The sequence below is a fragment of the Mirounga angustirostris genome, unplaced genomic scaffold (genome assembly GCF_029215605.1).
Source record: "Mirounga angustirostris isolate CCGP_5_RB_7025 unplaced genomic scaffold, mMirAng1.0.hap1 SCAF_6, whole genome shotgun sequence".
NCBI lineage: Eukaryota > Metazoa > Chordata > Mammalia > Carnivora > Phocidae > Mirounga > Mirounga angustirostris.
In genome coordinates this window covers 130844334-130863933 of record NW_026991714.1, presented here as the reverse complement: position 1 = coordinate 130863933, position 19600 = coordinate 130844334, and the positions used below count along the sequence as shown (strand labels likewise).

Genomic DNA, 19600 nt, shown 5'->3' with positions numbered 1-19600 from the left:
ATAATGGTGGTGTATGAATCACTTTTAACCCTAGTATAAGAGTTAAAAGACAAAAGTATTAAGAATAACTATAACCACAGCATTTTGTTAATGGATATATAAAATGTAAAAAAAAGTAAATTCTGGGGCACCTGGGTGGCTCAGTCGATTAAGCATCCAACTCTTGATTTCTGCTCAGGTCATGATCTCAGGGTCCTGAGAAGGAGCCCCACGTCAGGCTTGGTGCTGGGCAGGGAGCCTGCTTTAGGTCCTCTCTCTCCCTCTCCCTCTGCCCCTCCCTGCCCCATTGTGCACTCTCCCTCTCTCTCGCTCTCAAATAAATAAATAAATATTAAAAATTTTTTTAAAAGTAAATTTTGACATCACTGACATAAAGTGTTGGGAGAGAGAATAAATATTGAGTTTTTGTATGCAACTGAAGTTAACTTGTTGTCAGCTTAAAATAGGCTATTACAACTATAAAAAGTATTATGCAAGCACCAAAATAACCACAATGAAAAAACCCTTTAGTAAATACAAAAATAAAATAAAAGAATCAAAGGATACTTTGATTCTACAAAGCACAAACAATCATCAAATAAGAAAGGAAGACAGCAAGAGAACAGAAAGAACTACAAAACAAAAAATTAACAAAATAACAATAGTAAGTCTCTATTTATCAATGATTACTTTAAATGTAATGTTTTAAACTCACTCACTGTCAAAAGATAAAGAGTAGTTGAACGTATTTCTTAAAAAAAAGATCTAACTATATGTTCTCTGGGAGACACTGACTTTATACTTAAGAACACACCCAGGTGGGACACCTGGGTGGCTCAGTCGGTTGGGCAGCAGCCTTCGGCTCAGGTCATGATCCCAGGGTCCTGGGATGGAGTCCCGCATTGGGCTCCCTTCTCAGCGGGGAGTCTGCTTCTCCCCCTGCTTGTGCTCTCTCTCTCTGACAAATAAATTTTTAAAAATTAAAAAAAAAAGGGACGCCTGGGTGGCTCAGTTGGTTAAGCAACTGCCTTCGGCTCAGGTCATGATCCTGGAGTCCCGGGATCGAGTCCCACATCAGGCTCCCTGCTCGGCAGGGAGTCTGCTTCTCCCTCTGACCCTCCCCCATCTCATGCTCTCTCTCTCTCATTCTCTCTCTCAAATAAATAAATAAAAATATTTTTTAAAAAAATTAAAAAAAAACACTCAGGCTGAATATGGAGGATGAAAAATGATACTGCATGCAAATGGCAGCCAAAATACAGTATCGGGGTGGCTATATTTACACCAGCCCAAACTGTCACAAGAAAAAAAGAATGTCATTACATAATTTTAAATGGGCTAATTCAATAGGAAGATACAGAAATTATATATACATATATTATATATATATGCATGCACCCAACATTAGAGCACCTAAATATATAAAGCAAATATTGACAGACCTGAAGGAATAGACAGCAATACAATAATAGTAAGAATCTTCAATCTCCCACTTTCAATAGCTGATAGATCATCCAGACAGAAAATCAATAAGGAAACAGACCTGCACAATACTACAGACCAAATAAACCTAATGGACATATAGAGAACATTCCACCCAACAGCAGCATACAGAACGTTCAGAACAAATCACGGGCTAAGTCACAAAACAAGTCTTAACAAGTTTAAGAAGATTTAAATCATTCCAATTATCTTTTCCGACCACAACAGAATAAAATTAGCAATCAATAACAAAAGGAAAACTGAAAATTCACAAATACATCAATGGGTTAAATAAAAAAGGAAATTAGAAAATATCTTGAGATGGGGCATCTGGGTGGCTCAGTCAGTTAAGCATCTGATTCTTGATTTGGGCTCAGGTCATGATCTCAGGGTGGTGAGATTGAGCCCTGCATCAGGCTCCACGCTGGGTGTGGAGCCTGCTTGGGATTCTCTCCCTCTCCTTCTGCCCCCACCTCTGCTCCCACATGAATTCTCTCTCTAAAAAAAAGAAAAAGAAAATATCTTGAGAAAAGCAAAAACAGAACATACCAAAACTTATGGAATGAAGCAAATGTAGCACTGAGAGAGAAGTTTATAGCAGTGGGTGCCTACATAAAAAAGATCTCAAACAAGCTAACATTACACCTCAAGAACTAGAAAAAGAAGAACAAACTAGGCCCAAAGTTGGCAGAAGCAAGAAAATTATAAAGTTTAGAGCAGAAATCAATGAAATATAGAAAAATAATTGAATGATTGACAAAACTAAGAGCTGGTTTTTTTGAAAACATAAAAAGAAAATATCTTCAGTTAGACTAAGAAATAAAGAAGGCTCAAATAAATAAAATCTAAACTGGAAGAGGAAACATTACAACTGATACCACAGAAATAAAAAAGATTATGAGACAATTATGAACAATTACAGGCCAACAAATTGGAAAAAACAGAAAGAATGGATAAATTCCTAAAACATACGACTTACCAAGCCTGAACCCCCTAAAAAGAGAAAACTTGAACAGACCAATAACAAATAGTTTGAATCAATAATCAAAAAACTCCCAACAAAGAAAAGCCGAGAACCAGATGGCCTCACAGGTAAACTCTATCAAACACTGAAAGATGAATCAATACCAATCATTCTTGAACTTTTTCAAAAAAGAGGAGAGGAAGAAACACTTCCAAACTCATTTTATGAGGCCAGCATCACTCTGATACCAAACCCAGGCACAGACAGCACAACAGGAAAAAAAAAACCACAGGCTGATATCTCTGATGAACATAAACACAAAAATCTCCAACAAGATATGAACAAAAGCCTAATTCACAACACATTAAAAGGATCACATACCACAACCAAGTGGGACTTATCCCTGGGACTCAAAGATGGTTTATCATACACAAATCAATCAGTATGATAGACCACAGTAACAGAATAAAAGATAAAAATTGCATGATCGTCTCAATAAATGCAGAAAAGGCATTTGTTACAACTCAGCATCCTTTCACAAAAAAAAAAAAAAAAAAAAAACAACAATTCTCAACAAATTAGGCATAGAAGGAACTTAGCTCAACACAATAAAGGCCATATATAGCTAATCTTGCACTCAATGGTGAAAAAGCACTCTCACCACTACCATTCAGCATGGTACTGGAAGTCCTAGCCAGAACAATTAGGGGGGGAAAAGGGAATAAAAGGCATTCGAATCCCAAAGGAAAAGGCAAAATTATCTGCTTGCAGATGACATGCTGTTATAATGTTATATATAAGAAAACCCTAAAGTCTCAAGAAAAACAAAACTACTGGAATAAACAAATTCAGTAAAGTTGAAGGATACAAAGTCAATATACAAAAACCAGTTGCATTTCTCTCTTCTTTATTGAGATCTAATGGACATATAACGTTTTCTTGGTGTGCAACATAATGATTTGATATTGTATATACTATAAAATGATCACCACAGTAAGTCTAGTGAACATTCATCATCACTACACAGTTACCAACTATTTTTCTTATGACAACTTTTAAGATCTACAGTCTTAGCAACTTTCAAACATTCAATAGAGTATTATTAACTACAGTCACCATGATGTACATTATATCCCCAGTTCTTATTAATTTTATAACTGCAAGATTGTACCTTTTGAACACCTTCACGCATTTTGCCCACCCCCTCACACTCCCTACCTCTGGCAGCCACTAATCTATTCTCTGTCTCTGTGAGTTTGGCTTCTTTGTTTGTTTTTAAATTCCATATATAAGAACTTTCCTACAGTATTTCTCTTTCTCTGTCTTATTTCACTTAGCATAATGCCCTCAAGGTTCATCCACACACTAGCAATGAACTATCCACCAAGGAAATTAACAGAACAATCTCATTTACAGTAACATCAAAAAGAATAAAATATTTAGGAGGAAACTTGACCAAAGAAGTAAAAGAACTATACACTGAAAATTATAAAACATTGATGAAAGAAATAAAAGGAAATACCAATAAGTGGAAAGGCAGCCCTGTTGAGACTGGAAAAATTAACACTGTCAAAATGTCATACTACTCAAAGTGATCTATAGATTCAATGTAATCCCTATCAAAGTCCCAATAGAATTTTACACAGAAATTGAAACAATAATCCTAAAATTCATGTGAAACCACAAAAGACCCCAAGTAGCCAAATCAACTGTAAGCAAAAACAAAAAAGTTAGGGGCATCACACTTCCTAATTTCAAAATACGTTGCAAAGCTACAACATTCAAAACAATACAGTGCTGGTGTAAAAACAGACATGTAGAGACCAGAAATAGATCCATTCATATATGGTCAACTAATCTTCAACAAAGATGCCAAAAATACAGGATGAAGAAAGGCTCGTTTTTTAAATAAACAATGTAGAGGAAACTTGATCTCTACATGTGAAAGAATGAAACTAGACCCTTATCTTACACCATACACAAAAATCAACTCAAAATAGATTGAAGACTAAAACCTAAGACTTAACACCATAAAACTGCTGGAAGAAAAGAAGTAGGCAACAAGTTTCTTGACATTGGCTTTGGCAATGATTTATTGCATATGATACCAAAAGCACAGTCAACAAGAACAAAAATCAGCAAGTGGGATTACATCAAACTCAAAAGCTTCTGCACAGCAAAGGTAACCATCAAAAGGAAAAGGCAATCTATGGAATGGGAGAAAATACTTGTAAATCATGTAACATCATGATAAAGGGTTAATATTCAAAATATATTAAGAAGCCCTACAACCCAATAGCAAAAAAAAAAAAATAGCCCAATTCAAAATATGGGCAAAAAAACTGAATAGACATATAGATAAAACATACAAGAAAACATGCAAAATGGCCAACAGGTATATGAAAAGGTGCTTAACATCACTAATTATCAGGCAAATGCAAATCACAACCACAATGAAATATCACTTTATATCTATTAGGATGCAGATTAAGAAAAAAACAAGAGATAATAAATGCTGGTGAGTATGTGGTGTAAAGGGAACCCCTGTGTACTGTCAGTGGGAATGTAAACTGGTACAGTCACTATGGAAAACAGTATGGTCCTTTTACTACCATATAATCCAACAATACCACTTCCAGGTACACGTCCATAGGAATTTAAATCGCAATTTGAAAGAGATATCTGCACTCCCATGTTCACTGCATCACTATTCACAACAGCCAAGACAAGGAAGCAACATAAATGTTCACTGATGAATGAATGAATAAAGAAAATGTGGTATATACATACAATGGAATAATACTAAGTCTTAAAAAAGCAGGAAATCCTGTCATTTGCAACAACATGAAACTGGTGGGCATTATGCTAAGTGAAATAAACCAGATACAGAAGGAAAATGCATGATGCCACTTAAATAAGGAATCTAAAATAGTCAAACGCATAGAAACAGAATGGAATGGTGGTTTGCCAGGGGCTGGGGGGTGGGGTGGGAGAGGAAATGTGTAGGTATTAATCAAATGGTACAAAGTTCTAAGTTATACAAGATAATTGTGTCCTAGAGATCTGCTGTACAACGTAAAGCTATAGTTAACAATACTGTATTGCAGACTCAAAAATGTGCTAAGATGTAGATCTTATGTTGAGTTATCACAAAAAATAATAATAATGAATAAAGAGGGCAGCAGGAAACTTAGAGGTGATGGATAAGTTTAGGGCATAGACCGTGGTGACAGTTTCACTTATTTCCAAACTCACCAAGTTGTATATATTATATATGTACAGCTTCTAGTATTTCTATAATATTTGTAAAGCATTTTTTTAAATGGGCCAAAGACATAAACAGACATTTCACCAAAGACAATACACAGATGCCAAGTAAGCACATAAAAAGATGTTCAACATCACTACCTATCAAGGATGCAACTTCAAACCACAATGAGATATTACGGCCTCCCTCCTATCAGGGTTAAAATTGAAAATAGTGAAAACATAGTTGCTGGCAACGCTATAAAAAAAATTGGATCACTCATACATTGCTGGTAGCAATATAAAAAGCCACTCTGAAAAAGTTTGTCAGTTTCTTCTAAAACTAAACACACAACTACAAAATGACCCAGAAATCACACTCTTACACATTTATCCCAGAGGGAAGAAAACACATTTGCACAAAGACCTGTACTCATATGTTCATAACAGCACTATTTGCAATAACCTAAAATGGGGAACAACCCAAATGTCCTCCAACAGGTAAAAGGCTAAACCACATGAGGAACATACATACATGGAATACTACTCAGCAATAAATAGAAACAAACAGCAATCTGGGTGAGTCTCCAGGGAATTACACTAAGTGAAAAGAGTAACCCTGGAAGGTTACATACTGTATGACTCAATTTCTTTAGCCTTTTTGAAATGAAACATTTTATAAATGGAGAACAGATTAGTGGTTGCCAAGGTTTAGTAATTAGGGGTCTGGGGAAAGGGAGGTGGTTGTGATTATAAAAGGGGAACACGAGAGATTCTTGTGAGAGAAATGTTCAGTATCTTCACTGCGGTGGTGGATAGACAAACCTACACACACACACACAAATGAGAACAATAAAACTGAAGGAATCTTAGAAGATTGGTGGATTGTAACAATGTCAATAAACTATTGTGATATTATATTATAGTTTGAAAAATATTACCATTAGGGAGACTGGATATAGAGTATACAAGTTCTCTCTGTATTATTTCTTCAAGGTGCATATGAATCTTCAATTATCTCAGTAAAAATTTCAATCAAAAATGTGTGTGACTGCAAATGGCACACTCATCCCAAATAATATTCTATAATCAACAACCATCCTTCATAAAAGGAACAGGTGAGAATTTGCAGATGATTAAGAGCATTTTATCTGCATCTCTGGGTGAGATGGTGGGAAGGAGGAATTCCAAAAATTAAGAATTTTAGACAAGATATCTAATCAATCATAATGCCATCATTTCTGAAGACTACTGGGACTATGTTTTGGAAATGTGGTATCAAGTTTTGGAGAACAGATATGGAAATGTGGTATCAAAAACTGAGAAAGTGCTCACTAACTACATCCTAGGTTTAAAACTATTTGGGGAGGCACTATGGCCAACTGAGACTAGCGTGGACTTCAGTTTTACAGACATAAAGTCAAACTTCATCTCTGTTATCTGCTGATTATAAAAACCTCAGATTTGGGGCGCCTGGGTGGCTCAGTCGTTAAGCGTCTGCCTTCGGCTCAGGTCATGATCCCAGGGTCCTGTGATCGAGCCCCGCATTGGGCTCCCTGCTCAGCCAGGAGCCTGCTTCTCCCTCTCCCACTCCCCCTGCTTGTTTTCCCTCTCTAGCTGTCTCTCTCTCTCTCTGTCAAATAAATAAAATAAAATCTTTAAAAAAAAAAACACAAAAAAAACCTCAGATTCATCTCTACCAAAGTGGGATAAAATCCTTGCAAGGTTGCTACAGTTGATATCTTTATACATAAAGCTCCTAGCACATTCCCTGACACATTATAAATGAGTCTTTTAAATCAGTAGTAAAAGTAAAGGGATGCTCTTTAAAATTTAGTGTATTTTAAGTCTTCTTTACATTAGAATTCATCAGAAAACATGTGATACCCTTGAAGGCTATTGGTCTAGTATTCCCAAAACACTTCCCTAGCTTTTTCCTGGTGATCCCAATCTCCCTATGCATAGGAATGAACAAGAAAGACAGCCTAGGCCAGGAAATTCTCACCCTCAAACATAGTTAAAGTTTCGACTACTTGACTCAAGTGGTCCTTTCAATTCTCTCTCAGGACTTTAAATCACCTAGAGAGTAGAGCCATGACATCCAGCTGCTGTGGTCCCTGGAGATAAAGAGAGTCGAGCCATGACATACCATGGTCCCTAGAGATGCCTAGAATTTTGTCCTTCCTGGAGTCTCATTGTTATCTCTTCCCACAAATGCTGAGTGATCCCAGTATCCTTCCAATAAGCCCTATATCTTACCTAAATTAGTGATTACATCCATGGCTTGCAACCAAAAATTATGAATAGAAAGCCTTCCAAAGTCACCTGGAAACCATTTCCCATTTGTTGTGCTTTCCGATTCCCCAGGGAAGCTGGATTCCCAGCTGCCAACTCACCCTCATAGAGTTCATCTCAAGCACAACTCCATGGATAGCAGCACCTTATAACCATTCTCTTGTGGTGCCACTCTCTAAAATCAATGTTAATTGCCAATTAAACAAGCTTGATACTGACAGAATGTGAGCTAATTAGTAAGTGCCAGAGCTCATTCCAATTATTAACCTTTATGATTGTCATTTATAAAGACAAGGGTGCAACTATGGATTTTTGCATGAATGACTGTATTTCTCATTCTGAACCAGCCATAAAGACAACAGATAACAGGGAAAGGTGCTATGCTGGGGGCAAATTCCCCAAAAGAAGGTGTCACGCACCTTTCAGAAGCAAAGATGGCCATGATGTCTCTTAGGTTGGCAGTTACATCAGAATCAAGTGGGGAGCACCTTCAAACTATAAGCAACTAGATCTTGACCCCAGAAACTGGCTCAATAGGTTTGGAATAAGGCCCAGGAAACTGGCTTTTCTTGTATTTCCCAGGTGATCCTCATGATCCACCAGAATTAAAAATCACCTAGACAAATATCCAAGAAACCCATTCCCAGTCCCCAGTGCATCACTTGGCTGTAGATCTCTTATGAAATATGAACGGTGGCTGAGCTAGAAAGGCCAGGAAAGAATGATTACTAATGTAACATCAAGAGCAGGGGGCTGCTGAGAATGGAGAGACCTAGATTTGGGTCCCAGATCTGAAATCACTGAGCACCAACCCATTCGGGACCTTAGTTCATCCATCCATAAAATGGAATGTTCAATGCACACGCTTCACATTCCTCCCAGAAATATGAGACGTGCCAGGCATGCATATGAGCAGTGACTATACATATTATACCAGTTTAAGAGATAAGTACCACTGAAAGGGGGAGCTTTTGTAAGATAAACTCTATGTATTGCATTTTAAGATTTGACTTTAGCTTTAACTTGGGCACAAAGCATTTAGAAGCAATAGCAAAATGTGAAATGCTTCCTTTGTAAGTTCAGCAATTCCTGAAAAGAAACCTCACAGAAAGGCAAGAGAAAAGAAGAGGGCTTTTTACCAGTTTATTGCTTCCCAAATAATATTTAGGGCAGTGGTCTTTGTGGAGAAGTTGCCAAAAGCCTCCTAAAGACATTTACAGCATATATCCAACAAAGTAATTGACTACCAAATGATGAGAAAGTAACTATGAAGCTTGCCTAGCTTATCTTTATAGGCATTTTATACATATATATGTATGTACATATGTGTGTATGTGTATATATATATATATATATATATATATATATAAAAGCAGGAATGGGGTATGTAAAAATCCACTCTCCTACAAACTTGGAAATAATAGGCTCTGTGCGAACTAAAAATTTTCCTTTTTTTTTTTTCTTTTTTGGCTTCAAAGCAAATTCCAAAGGCCCACCTATCATAGTTTTACACATGTGAACATCTGGCAGGGAAATAAATTAAGGCTTACCTTAGAGAATAGGGAAATATATCCCTTTATAAATGTTATTTTAGAAGGGACTGTCTGATCCTGTTTACTTATTAACTTCATTAGAAGGCTAATGAATCTACTGCTGAGAAAATGAGAGGGAGCTCAGGCTGGGGAAAGGGATGGGCAGAATTTCACACCCCTTCTCCAAATGGTGAGGTTATTTATGATCACGATAAAGTTGCACTGCATTTGGATGAAAGCGAAAACAACATAAAATAACAATCAACAGACACAATTCATACAAAAGGGTTACATTCTCTCAGCCACTGGACAAAAATCAAGATTTATACATGTCTGGGTCCTGCCTCATAGAAGAAAAAAAAAAAAACTAGGCCATAAAAAGAACCCCTCTTTCCCATAATAAATAGGAAAACAGTAAATCTGTAATCCAGACCCCCTTCTCCAGTGTTCTCATTTCTCTATTCTCTAATAAAGGAAGATGTTTGAGGGCTCAATATTTAGGGCAAAGCCCTTTCTCATTCTGTTTTTTGAAACAAAGACTTTCATAGATTTAATGATGCTCCCTTTGTTTAATGAATTTAAATGAAGTCGTTTGGAGAGGTATTCTCGCTAACACCTGCCAACTGGCCACTATCCATCAGTGAGCAGCACGTTAGAAGAGCTGTGTCTGTGTTGTTGTGACTACCCGATTTTTGACAGAAGGTGGACGTGCTCAGGACTGAGGCTGTTACCTGCTGCACATCATAAATCCCAATGTGGCGTGCTTCTTGTCTGATTTCCCAGGTTGGAAGAATCAGTGGACTTGGGAGTTAAAAGAGACTTGAGAGATCATTTTATCTCACACCTCTATTTATGAGGAAACAGAAGGATGGCAAGAGTAATCCAATTTACTGGTAACGGAGATGCGCCCAGAGCCCCAGCTTCCTCTGAGCTCACTGGTCCCTGGTCCTATCTGATGACAAGAAGCCACTAAGGTGCGCTGAAAATTATACATCCTGAGTAATCTGCAGCCTTACTAAATTGGAATCGCGGGTAGGGCCCAGGAATCTAGATTTTTAACACATTCCACAAGCAATTCTGAGGATGTGCCATGTGTGAGGCTTACACACGATCCCACCTTTGTTGATTACTTGGGAGGTAACAAAACTTTTCAATGGACTTAGATTCCCTTACGGTTGCATTAAGAAGAAAATCACCAGTAATAGATGATTTAACTCAACACTATGCTAGGGGAACTTAAATCAGATTGTGCTTTGTATCCTGTATCATTATCAGCATCTGGTGTAGAAAAACCAAGAAAGGTGTTAACCTTCCCCTTTTGCCAAGCACAGATGAGTAGCCAAAGGAGAAGACTCCAGAATATTCTCTCAATAGAAGTGTATCATTGTCTAGGGGTACCTGGGTGGCTCAGTCGATTAAGTGCCTGCCTTTGGCTCAGGTCATGATCCCAGGGTCCTGGTGTCCAGCCCTGCATTGGGCTCCCTGCTCAGTGAGGAGCCTGCTTCTCCCTCGGCCCTCTCCCTTCTCGCTCTCTCTCTCTCAAATAAATAAAATCTTGTTGTTGTTGTTGTTTTAAGAAAAAAAAAAAGAAGCGTATCATGTCCAGGCATTATGCCCTTAGGATTCTGCACCCGCCCTCCTAGAGATATTAGTACAACACTCATGTAGAACCTGGTAGAAGCTGCTGGGCTAGGAGAATGTGGACCTATGAACAAATAATAATGATTCTATTAAGTAATAACTAGATTGAAGGCACTTTGCATTCCATTTTCCATCTCACTAACTTCTCACAAAGCTCCCTTATCGTCATCCCATTATATTGTAAATGAGGCTTAGAAAATTAAACACTGCTCAAGGTGGTGCAGCTAATAAGCATTAGAGCTAGGATTTACATCCAGGCAATTTGAATCCAGGACCCACTCCTGTAACCACTACCCATATTCAATCCCACCTATTACTGGGTGTTTCTGAGAACCATGGGAAGCACTAGTATATGAAACAGTCTTTCCTCTTAGGAGTTTCACACCCTAACAGAGAAATAAGATGTTTTATTTTAAACAGCAAAACAAAAAAATAGGTGTCATATTGATCCCTTCTCTAATTCCTTCCTAGAATTGTTTTGCATCCTTTATAGAATGAGGTGGGTGATAATAATAAAAACATAGAAGTATTTCTATAGCAAGACCACTCATTGCAGAGTACACTGTTATTTTGTATATACATATTATTCTTGCATATGCCTGATGTTGTTTCCTAGTACATTAATCTTACCTCTCAACCAAATGAAACATTCCTTGAGGATAACAAGCATGACATAATTATCCTGCATCCCCCAGCAATGAGCACAGGGCTGCTTATATAATTGATGCTCAATTAATATCTGTTCAATTGAATGCTCTGGAACCCATTCAGGAGTTTTCACTAGATTTATTACTACCAAAAGCAAATAGAAGGAGGCCCCAGTTCTAGAGAGAGGATTTCACAGCCTGTATCATCAGGCCAGCCTTCAGGATTTCACATATGAAGAGCCTAGCGAATAGGACGGAAAGTTTTTAATTAACAGCCTAACAAAAAAATGTCATTCCAATCTGCAGTTTTGTTTCCATTAATTCACTCAGATTCAGCAGGAATTCCACTAAAGAATTGGGGTGAGCAGCTGTAGAGGGAGGGAAACACATAAATAAATCATGAGTGTCATTAAAATTTGTAAACTAATAACTTCTGGGAAGTCTTAGAAATTATTATCAGGGTTTTCTTGGCAAACAAAAAATTAATAAATCCAAAGGTCTCCATTTTCTATTAAAAAAAAAAAAAAACAGCATCCCCCAGAAAGGTCACTGACAGAACAATTAGGGGAGGGAATAAATAGTCCAGTCAACAGCTTGCAGACCAGATGAAAAGTCACGGGATTCCCCAGTGGCAGAACAATGAGACAACTCAATACAAGGAAAGTGACGGGCTGAGGCAGGCTGATGCTGCAATTGATCTGGGGCCACTGTGCTTTAGTTCCGATCACCAAGCCCTTCTTTAGTGCAGACCAAGGGCTAGGCATTGTAGATCTAGAAACAAAGGCTCACGGGCCCTGCTCTTGAGAGGCTCCCAGGCTGGAAACAAATCACAACACAGCGTAAGTGATGCTAGTGGTGAGCAGAGGAGGGGTACCCACTCAGGGAGGACGGGCAGGGAAGCTGCTCAGGAGGATGTGTGCAGGAAGTGGTAAGCTCCAGAAACACCTTAACCAGGAGCCCCTGCATCAGCTCTGCAGGCCCCAGGAGAAATGGTTGAGCAACCTGGTTGCTTTTCTTTTTCTTTTATTTTATTTAAAGATTTTATTTATTTGAGGGGGAGGAGCAAAGGGAGAGGGACGAGCAGACTCTGTGCCCAGCGCAGAGTAGAGCTTGATGCGGGGCTCAATCTCACAACCCTGAGATCATGACCTGAGCCGAAAGCAAGAGTCGGACGATCAACCCACTGAGCCACCCAGGTGCCCCACGCCAGTTGCTTTTCTAAGAGCACAGTGTGTCTCCTGTTGTTGTCAGGTAGGGGAGCTAGCAGAGAGAAGCAGCTCAACTACCAGGTGACACGATGATGACCAACTCTCCCTGCGTGTTTTCCACGGGTAGGCACTGTGTGCCAGGCGCTTCTCTAGGCAGCTTATGCATTTTATTTCATGCGAAACCTTGTCCCCATGCTGTGAGGTGGGAGCTCATGGTACAGCAAGGACACGGAGGCACAGAGCGCTGAAGAAACGTGTTCTAGGTCACTCAGTGGCTAAGCGGAGGAGCGTGGACTTGAACCTAGGCCATCAGTCCCGGAGCTTCCATTCATAATTACTTTGATGAGGAGGAAACCGATCCATTGATGCTGGGTCCCCTGCTTTTATCGCACCTCTCCTCCTTGGGTCAGGCTTCTATAAACTCTAACGGTGCTAGGTGTCAGCACCCCTCCTCACTGATGGGTAGCCTCCAGACTTGACACATTATGGACTGAAAACGCCCTGAGCGTGAAGCCCTGGGTCTTTTAAAAAATGTCAGTTCCCAACCTCATTAGTCTATAAGCTTGAATCCTATATGGAAAATGTCCTTTGGCTAAGGGATACCAACAGATGGTTGTGCTAATAACCAGCTTACACAGCCATCTTGTGGTGGCAGAGAACAAAGTCTGACCCCCTTCAGGGTAACAGCACTGAGGAGTTTCTGAAAGAATGTCACGGGAGCCAAGCTACTGGCCCCCTATTGAATGCTTTTAAACAGTCTTTTGTCTATTTAGAAGTAGATGGCCTCTGAATTATTAATCCAGTGAGGCGAATAATTCTATCACACTGTAACTTGGCAGGGAATGTCATCTTGTCATGACAGAGGCTACTCCTCTACAGAAAACTGAAGAAGAATTCCTAAATTCAATTTCAACTTGGTTAAGCATGTTGGGCCAAATCATGAAACTGAAAGGGTGTGTGTTTAATTTAGTTTCTTTTCTCTGCACACTGTATTAGTGAGGGAGATCACAGTGCTCTAGGCTCGAACTGCAAAATACATAATCATTATCAGGACAGAAAAGAGAATGGGAGACACAGATCTTTAGGGGATGAGTAGGGCAGACAATGAAAGGTTTGAAGAAACTCTGTGAGGCCCCAGCACATTGGAAAATTCCCCTGAAGTTTAGAAGCGGCCCCTTTTCTCACTCCAGTCCTCTCCAGGGGTTGCTAAGTGGGGTTTTATCAGACCTGTGGACCCCTGGAAACACAGCACAGAAATGCATTCGTATAGAACATCTACCCAGAGGGAAAGCCTATATTATCCACCAGCTTTCCAAATCCCAAATCACACTCTGCATTACCCTCTTTGGTTTGGCCCCTTCTGTGCACATGATGAGACCCCAAACCCTTCCTCCCTGGTCCAAGGCGAGCTGCTCTCTCTGCCTCCTGCTTGGCTCCTTTCTCTCCTGCAGCCCAGGCTTACCTGGCCATTGCCCTCTGCTAGAGACATTTTTCCACTTCTCATTTGCCAAATCATAACCCATTCGTCAGTCTAACACCCAGCTCAGAGAATCTTATCTACAAAAGAACATCCTTGTGTCGCTAGAAATTGATGCTTCAGTTCCCTCCAATCAGCACAAGGAACAACAATCTAAATCACTCTTCTCCCCTCCCTGATCCCCTGAAGATCTCTGCTAATTCATCCACAACACAGAATACATCCTGTTGGTGCCCTATAATTTCCACCACATGGACCCTGGCATCAGTGGATCCTTATAAACAAAGTCAATAATGGAATTAACACTACACAAACACAGAGGGGTACAGTAATCATTAGTCATTACAATTAAGTGAACACTTCCTAAATGTGAGTCACTGTCTTAAGGGTTTGTACATTTATTATTTCATTTAATCCTTGCAATCCATCCATTAATTCATTCACTGAGCAAACATTAAAGGATCTCCTGTGTGCCAGATACTCTTCTAGGTGCTGAGAGTACAGCCCTGAATTAAAACAGACGAAAATTCTGCCTCCACAAGCTTAGATGTTAGTGGGTGTAGGCAGACAATAAATCAATCCATAAGTAAAATATTTAGCATGCCAGATGGTGATAAGTACTAAGGAGGAAAATGCAAGCTGAGTGATGGAATGTGAAGTCCGAGGGAAAGGCCTCCCTGATTAGGTGAACAGAGAGGGTAAGAAGCGAAGTGCTGTCCGGCCCTGTGGCCCCGCCGAGGGGAGTGGAGAGAGCCAAGGGTAAGGGCTGTGGCGGGGAGAAGGTGGCGTGTCTCAGCAACAAGGACGATGTGGTTGGAGCAAAGGGAGCTTCTGCACTATCTCCAACTTACATTCAGGGAAAGAGAAATGGGTTGAATGGTGACCACCCAGAAAAAATACGTTCAACATCCTCATCCCCAGAACCTGTGATGAACCTTGTGTGAAAGAAGGATCTCTGCAGGTGTAATTAAGGATCTCAAAATGAGATCATCCTGGATGATGCCGGGGGTCTAACTGCCATGGCTGAGTGTCCTCATAAGGAACAGGAGAGGAGAGGGCGCAGAGGAGGGGCTGTGGGGACTGATGGAGGCGGAGAGGGAGTACCGCACCCACAGGGAATGTCAGCAGCCCCCGAGCCTGGAAGAGGCAAGGGTGCTCCCTAGAGCCTCCCGATGGAGTGTGGCCCTAAAGATACCTTGATTCCAGACTTTGAGTTTCCAGACCTGAGAGAGAACACATTTCTGCTGCTTTGGGCACCCAGTCCGGGGTACTTTGCTACAGAAGCCCCAGGAAACTGATACTGAGAGGTTAAGTAAGGTTCCTGCAGTTACAGAGCTCTTTGGGCGGGCGAGGTGCCACCCGAATCCTGGCAAGTAGACATCAGGGTGTTCTCAGGGCCACTCGGCAACCTGCAGTCTCTGCTACACCCCAGGGAATATACTGGCTATTATGACCAAGGGCCACACACTTCATTACACCAGGGTCTCGAGCTGCAAGCACCTGGCCTGGATTCCCTGGTTTTGCCTGGCCCTCCCCTAGAACTAGCCAAACATGGGCTTCCAGGTAGAGCTCTTGCCCATTCTATGGACAGGATTTTCTGGCTTGTTTCATTATTTGCCCCCAGAAGACAGCATGGGAGTCAGGCTTAAGGTATCAGCACGGTATCACTGGGATTAGATCTGAGGGGAAGGTTTTTGAGGCTCTAATTCCCTGGGAGTCCTGTGTGAGTGGAAATAGGCATGCTCTCATCTATTAGACAAACCCCGGTTACTTATATCTCTGCCAATTTTCACTGAGCAGCAAAAATTAGGTTTTGGACATCCTGTGCAAATGGAGGCAGGCCTGAGTCGATATGAGCAATTAACCCCTAAATATTTAGTAGATGCTCTAACTGCTCCCCCTCCCTGGGAAACAGACTCTGGCTAGTCCTCCGCAAACAAACAGGTCAGATGAAGAAGAAGCAAGGCACACAGATACTCAAGCCCCAGCCTCGTCTGGTTCCAAGACCACAGGAAACCCTCAGGACAAGGCTCTGGGGATGATGACGCAGCCAAGTGAATGGCCTTTGGGGACAGTGTCCTCTCCAGGGTTTACCAATGATGAAGCAAAAGGGATGGACACACACAGCCTTGCCAGAGTGTGAAGTGCCGACTCATGGTGACTGATGCAATTTTCTGTTGCCCCGTGTGGCTGTCGGCAGTGAGTACGTGCGTGTGTGTGCGCGCACGCGTGGGATGTACAGAAGGGCGAGTGCGCCGATGCTCCCTATCCAGAGCAACGCCTCAGGTCATGGCTTCATTCAGGCTCTCTCCGACCGAACCCACATACATCCTCCCTCTCCTCATCCCCTGCGACCAGCATCCCATCGGAGCAGACTTACCCAGTAGGCACAATGGGCACAAGGCTTAGTATTAGTCTCAGGGGTAGAATTTAGTGATTCATCAGTTGCATACAACGCCCAGTGCTCATCACATCACATGCCCTCAATGTCCATCAGCCAGTTACCCTATCCCCCCACCCACCTCCCCTCCAGCAACCCTCAGTTTGTTTCCTATAGTTAAGAGTCTCTTATGGTTTGCCTCCCTTTCTGTCTTTATCTTATTTTATTTTTCCTTCCCTTCCCCTATGTTCCTGTTTTGTCTCTTAAATTCCACATATGAATGAAATCATATGATACTTGTCTTTCTCTGACTGATGTATTTCACTTAGCATAATACCCCCTAGTTCCATCCATATCATTGCAAATGGCAAGATTTCAATGAACTTTTAGGCTGAAAAAAGTTTTCATATACTATATGAATACATTTATCTTCATACCAATGCTGTCGTAAAATATACATTTCTCTCTATATTAAAATATATGTATTACCAATATACATTTTAATATATGTGAAGTTAAATATATAGTAAATGGTTATTAAATATATAAACTTGTTAAATATATAGTATTTATTAAATATATACATTAAATTTACTAACATACATATGTGTGTGTATATATATATACACATATATACGTTGATTTTTTTTTTTAAGGAGCCCACGAAGGCCACTGTGTGGACCTGATCCCCACGTGTCTATTCTCACAAGTACAGGTAAGAACCACCGAGCTCACAGATGCAAAGGACTAGAAACTGTCCGTGGGCCAAGACTCACACCCAAGGCAAGAATCCCCCCTCCAGCAGGCTCTCCTTGTTCTGGGCAGGCTCTTCTGCTCTCTCTAACCAGAGGTGTGTTCGTCAAGCAGAATGAGACACGGCGGGAACACAAGAGCAACAATGGTGCCAAGCAGAAGGTGTGACAGGCCCCCCAAAAGATAAGCAGAGTGCCAGGGGAATTCACAGGTGGGGCCATCCATTCTACCCCGGGCATTAAAGAGGTCTCCCATGAGGAGGACTGTTTTCTGTCTCTTCCCAACCGTGTGGCTGGCATTCTTTTCGTGAGCCAGGCCAGAGTAGCTTGTTAAGAACCTCTAATCCACTTACCTCCACAGCGAGCTCTCAGTCACGCTCCCCAGATTGAAGTCATATAGCTTGGTCAGGATAAGTATCACCTGCAATGGGGAAGGGGAGGAGGGCAGAGGAGAGGAACAAAAGGGGAGAAAAAAGGAAGCTTACTTTAGTTTGTGTAACAATATACAGTTCATCTCAAATCACCCAGAGGAGGGCTTAGTATTTATCCATTGAGTGGAGGGGTATTATAGGATCAAGCAAGGGAAAACAGTTATTAATTAAATGCATCCCGTAACTGGTAGCATTTATTTTAATCCTGACGATGCTTTGCATTTGAAATAAAACATGCCAACAGGAATTAACTGGGTATCGACAGTTGTTTCTCTACATCTGTCCTCCTTGAAAGCGAGGTACCAGCCGGCTGGGTCTGAGGGCTCCTCCAGCCACCCGGGGATCAGAGGCTGGGCTCGCTTTTGATCTGAAGATGACTCTGACTTACAGACTTGGACCTAAAAGGGTAAGAAGGAATTGGGCCTAATTCTATCCATCTACAGAGAGGTTCAAAGAGATTTTGTGTTTCCATCACTAAGGCCTCGGCAGCCACAGAGACTTGAATGGCAGGCAGGCCCAGACCCCAACATCCTCTGATGTCATCTGCCATCTACCATCCGGCATCTGTCCTCGTCATGGAGTAAGTAGGGCATTGGACTCCCCTGGACTCCAGGACCACTTTCCTGACTCAGTTGAAATGAAGAAACCCAGAAGGAAGCTGTACGTGAAAGAGAGTGGGACTTTCTGTTACCGTTAGCAGTTTCCTAAAATGGTCTTGGGCTGCTCAGTCTGGTCCTATGCCCTTTACACCTCTCCAGCAGGAGACCAGGATACCAGACGTTCCCCCTGGCTGCCCCGTGTGTGCCCGGGCAGTGGCTCAGGCACAACTCTGAACCGACAAGGATTTCAAGCGCGTGCACCTAAATTGATTTTAATCAAGACACAGGTGCCTAATAGACAGCGCCTGCCAGCACATGTGATAATCCAGTTACACATAATTGTGTTTATCTAAATTTAATGCACAACTCATTTCACTTTTCTCAGCTCCTTCCCATTCCACAATTTAACTTCCTTCAGTTCATTTGCACAGCAGCCATTAAACTCTTTCCAAGATAATGAATTTCTGCTACCAAGATGGAACTTTCCCATTCTAGGTATCTATTTAAGATTAAAGAAAAATAATCAGCCATTATATTGGACATTTTTATGGCATTTCAATGACAACAGAACACTCACTTTGAGATGTATTCTCATCCAGCACCCCATGGGGTCGGTCAGCACAATTTCCATTCCCTTTATGTAAGCTAAGAAGAAATTAGATGCAAGGATGTGACCCATTATAGGTCAGACAGAGTCCATGGCAAAGTTGGTTTGGGATGTTCAACTTCCCTGCGGTGCCATGACTGGAGGACTCTTCTCAGAGTGCGTTCTTCGGTGGAGAGTGGTGGGTGGGCGAGAAAGAGCCAAGCCAAGAAAAACATCAATGACATGGCTATTGGCAGAACAGGAAAATCTACCAACTACCTGTCCTATTAACACAGCACAACAGCAAGGAGTGTGCATCCAGTGCAGAGAATTTCTCCCCACAGGCACTCAGTGGCCCTTGCCTCTCCCACTCAGAGAGAG

At 41.1% G+C, this 19600-nt stretch overlaps 1 protein-coding gene across 1 annotated transcript in view; it reads right to left on the bottom strand.

The window, feature by feature from the left end:
* The window catches only part of SORCS3 (sortilin related VPS10 domain containing receptor 3), a 572838-nt gene that overhangs the window by 381555 nt on the left and 171683 nt on the right, over positions 1–19600 (bottom strand). The window contains exon 2 of the mRNA XM_045876297.2: positions 17957–18024. Coding sequence (XP_045732253.1) covers positions 17957–18024 — 68 coding nt within the window. The remainder of the gene's footprint in view (positions 1–17956; positions 18025–19600) is intronic.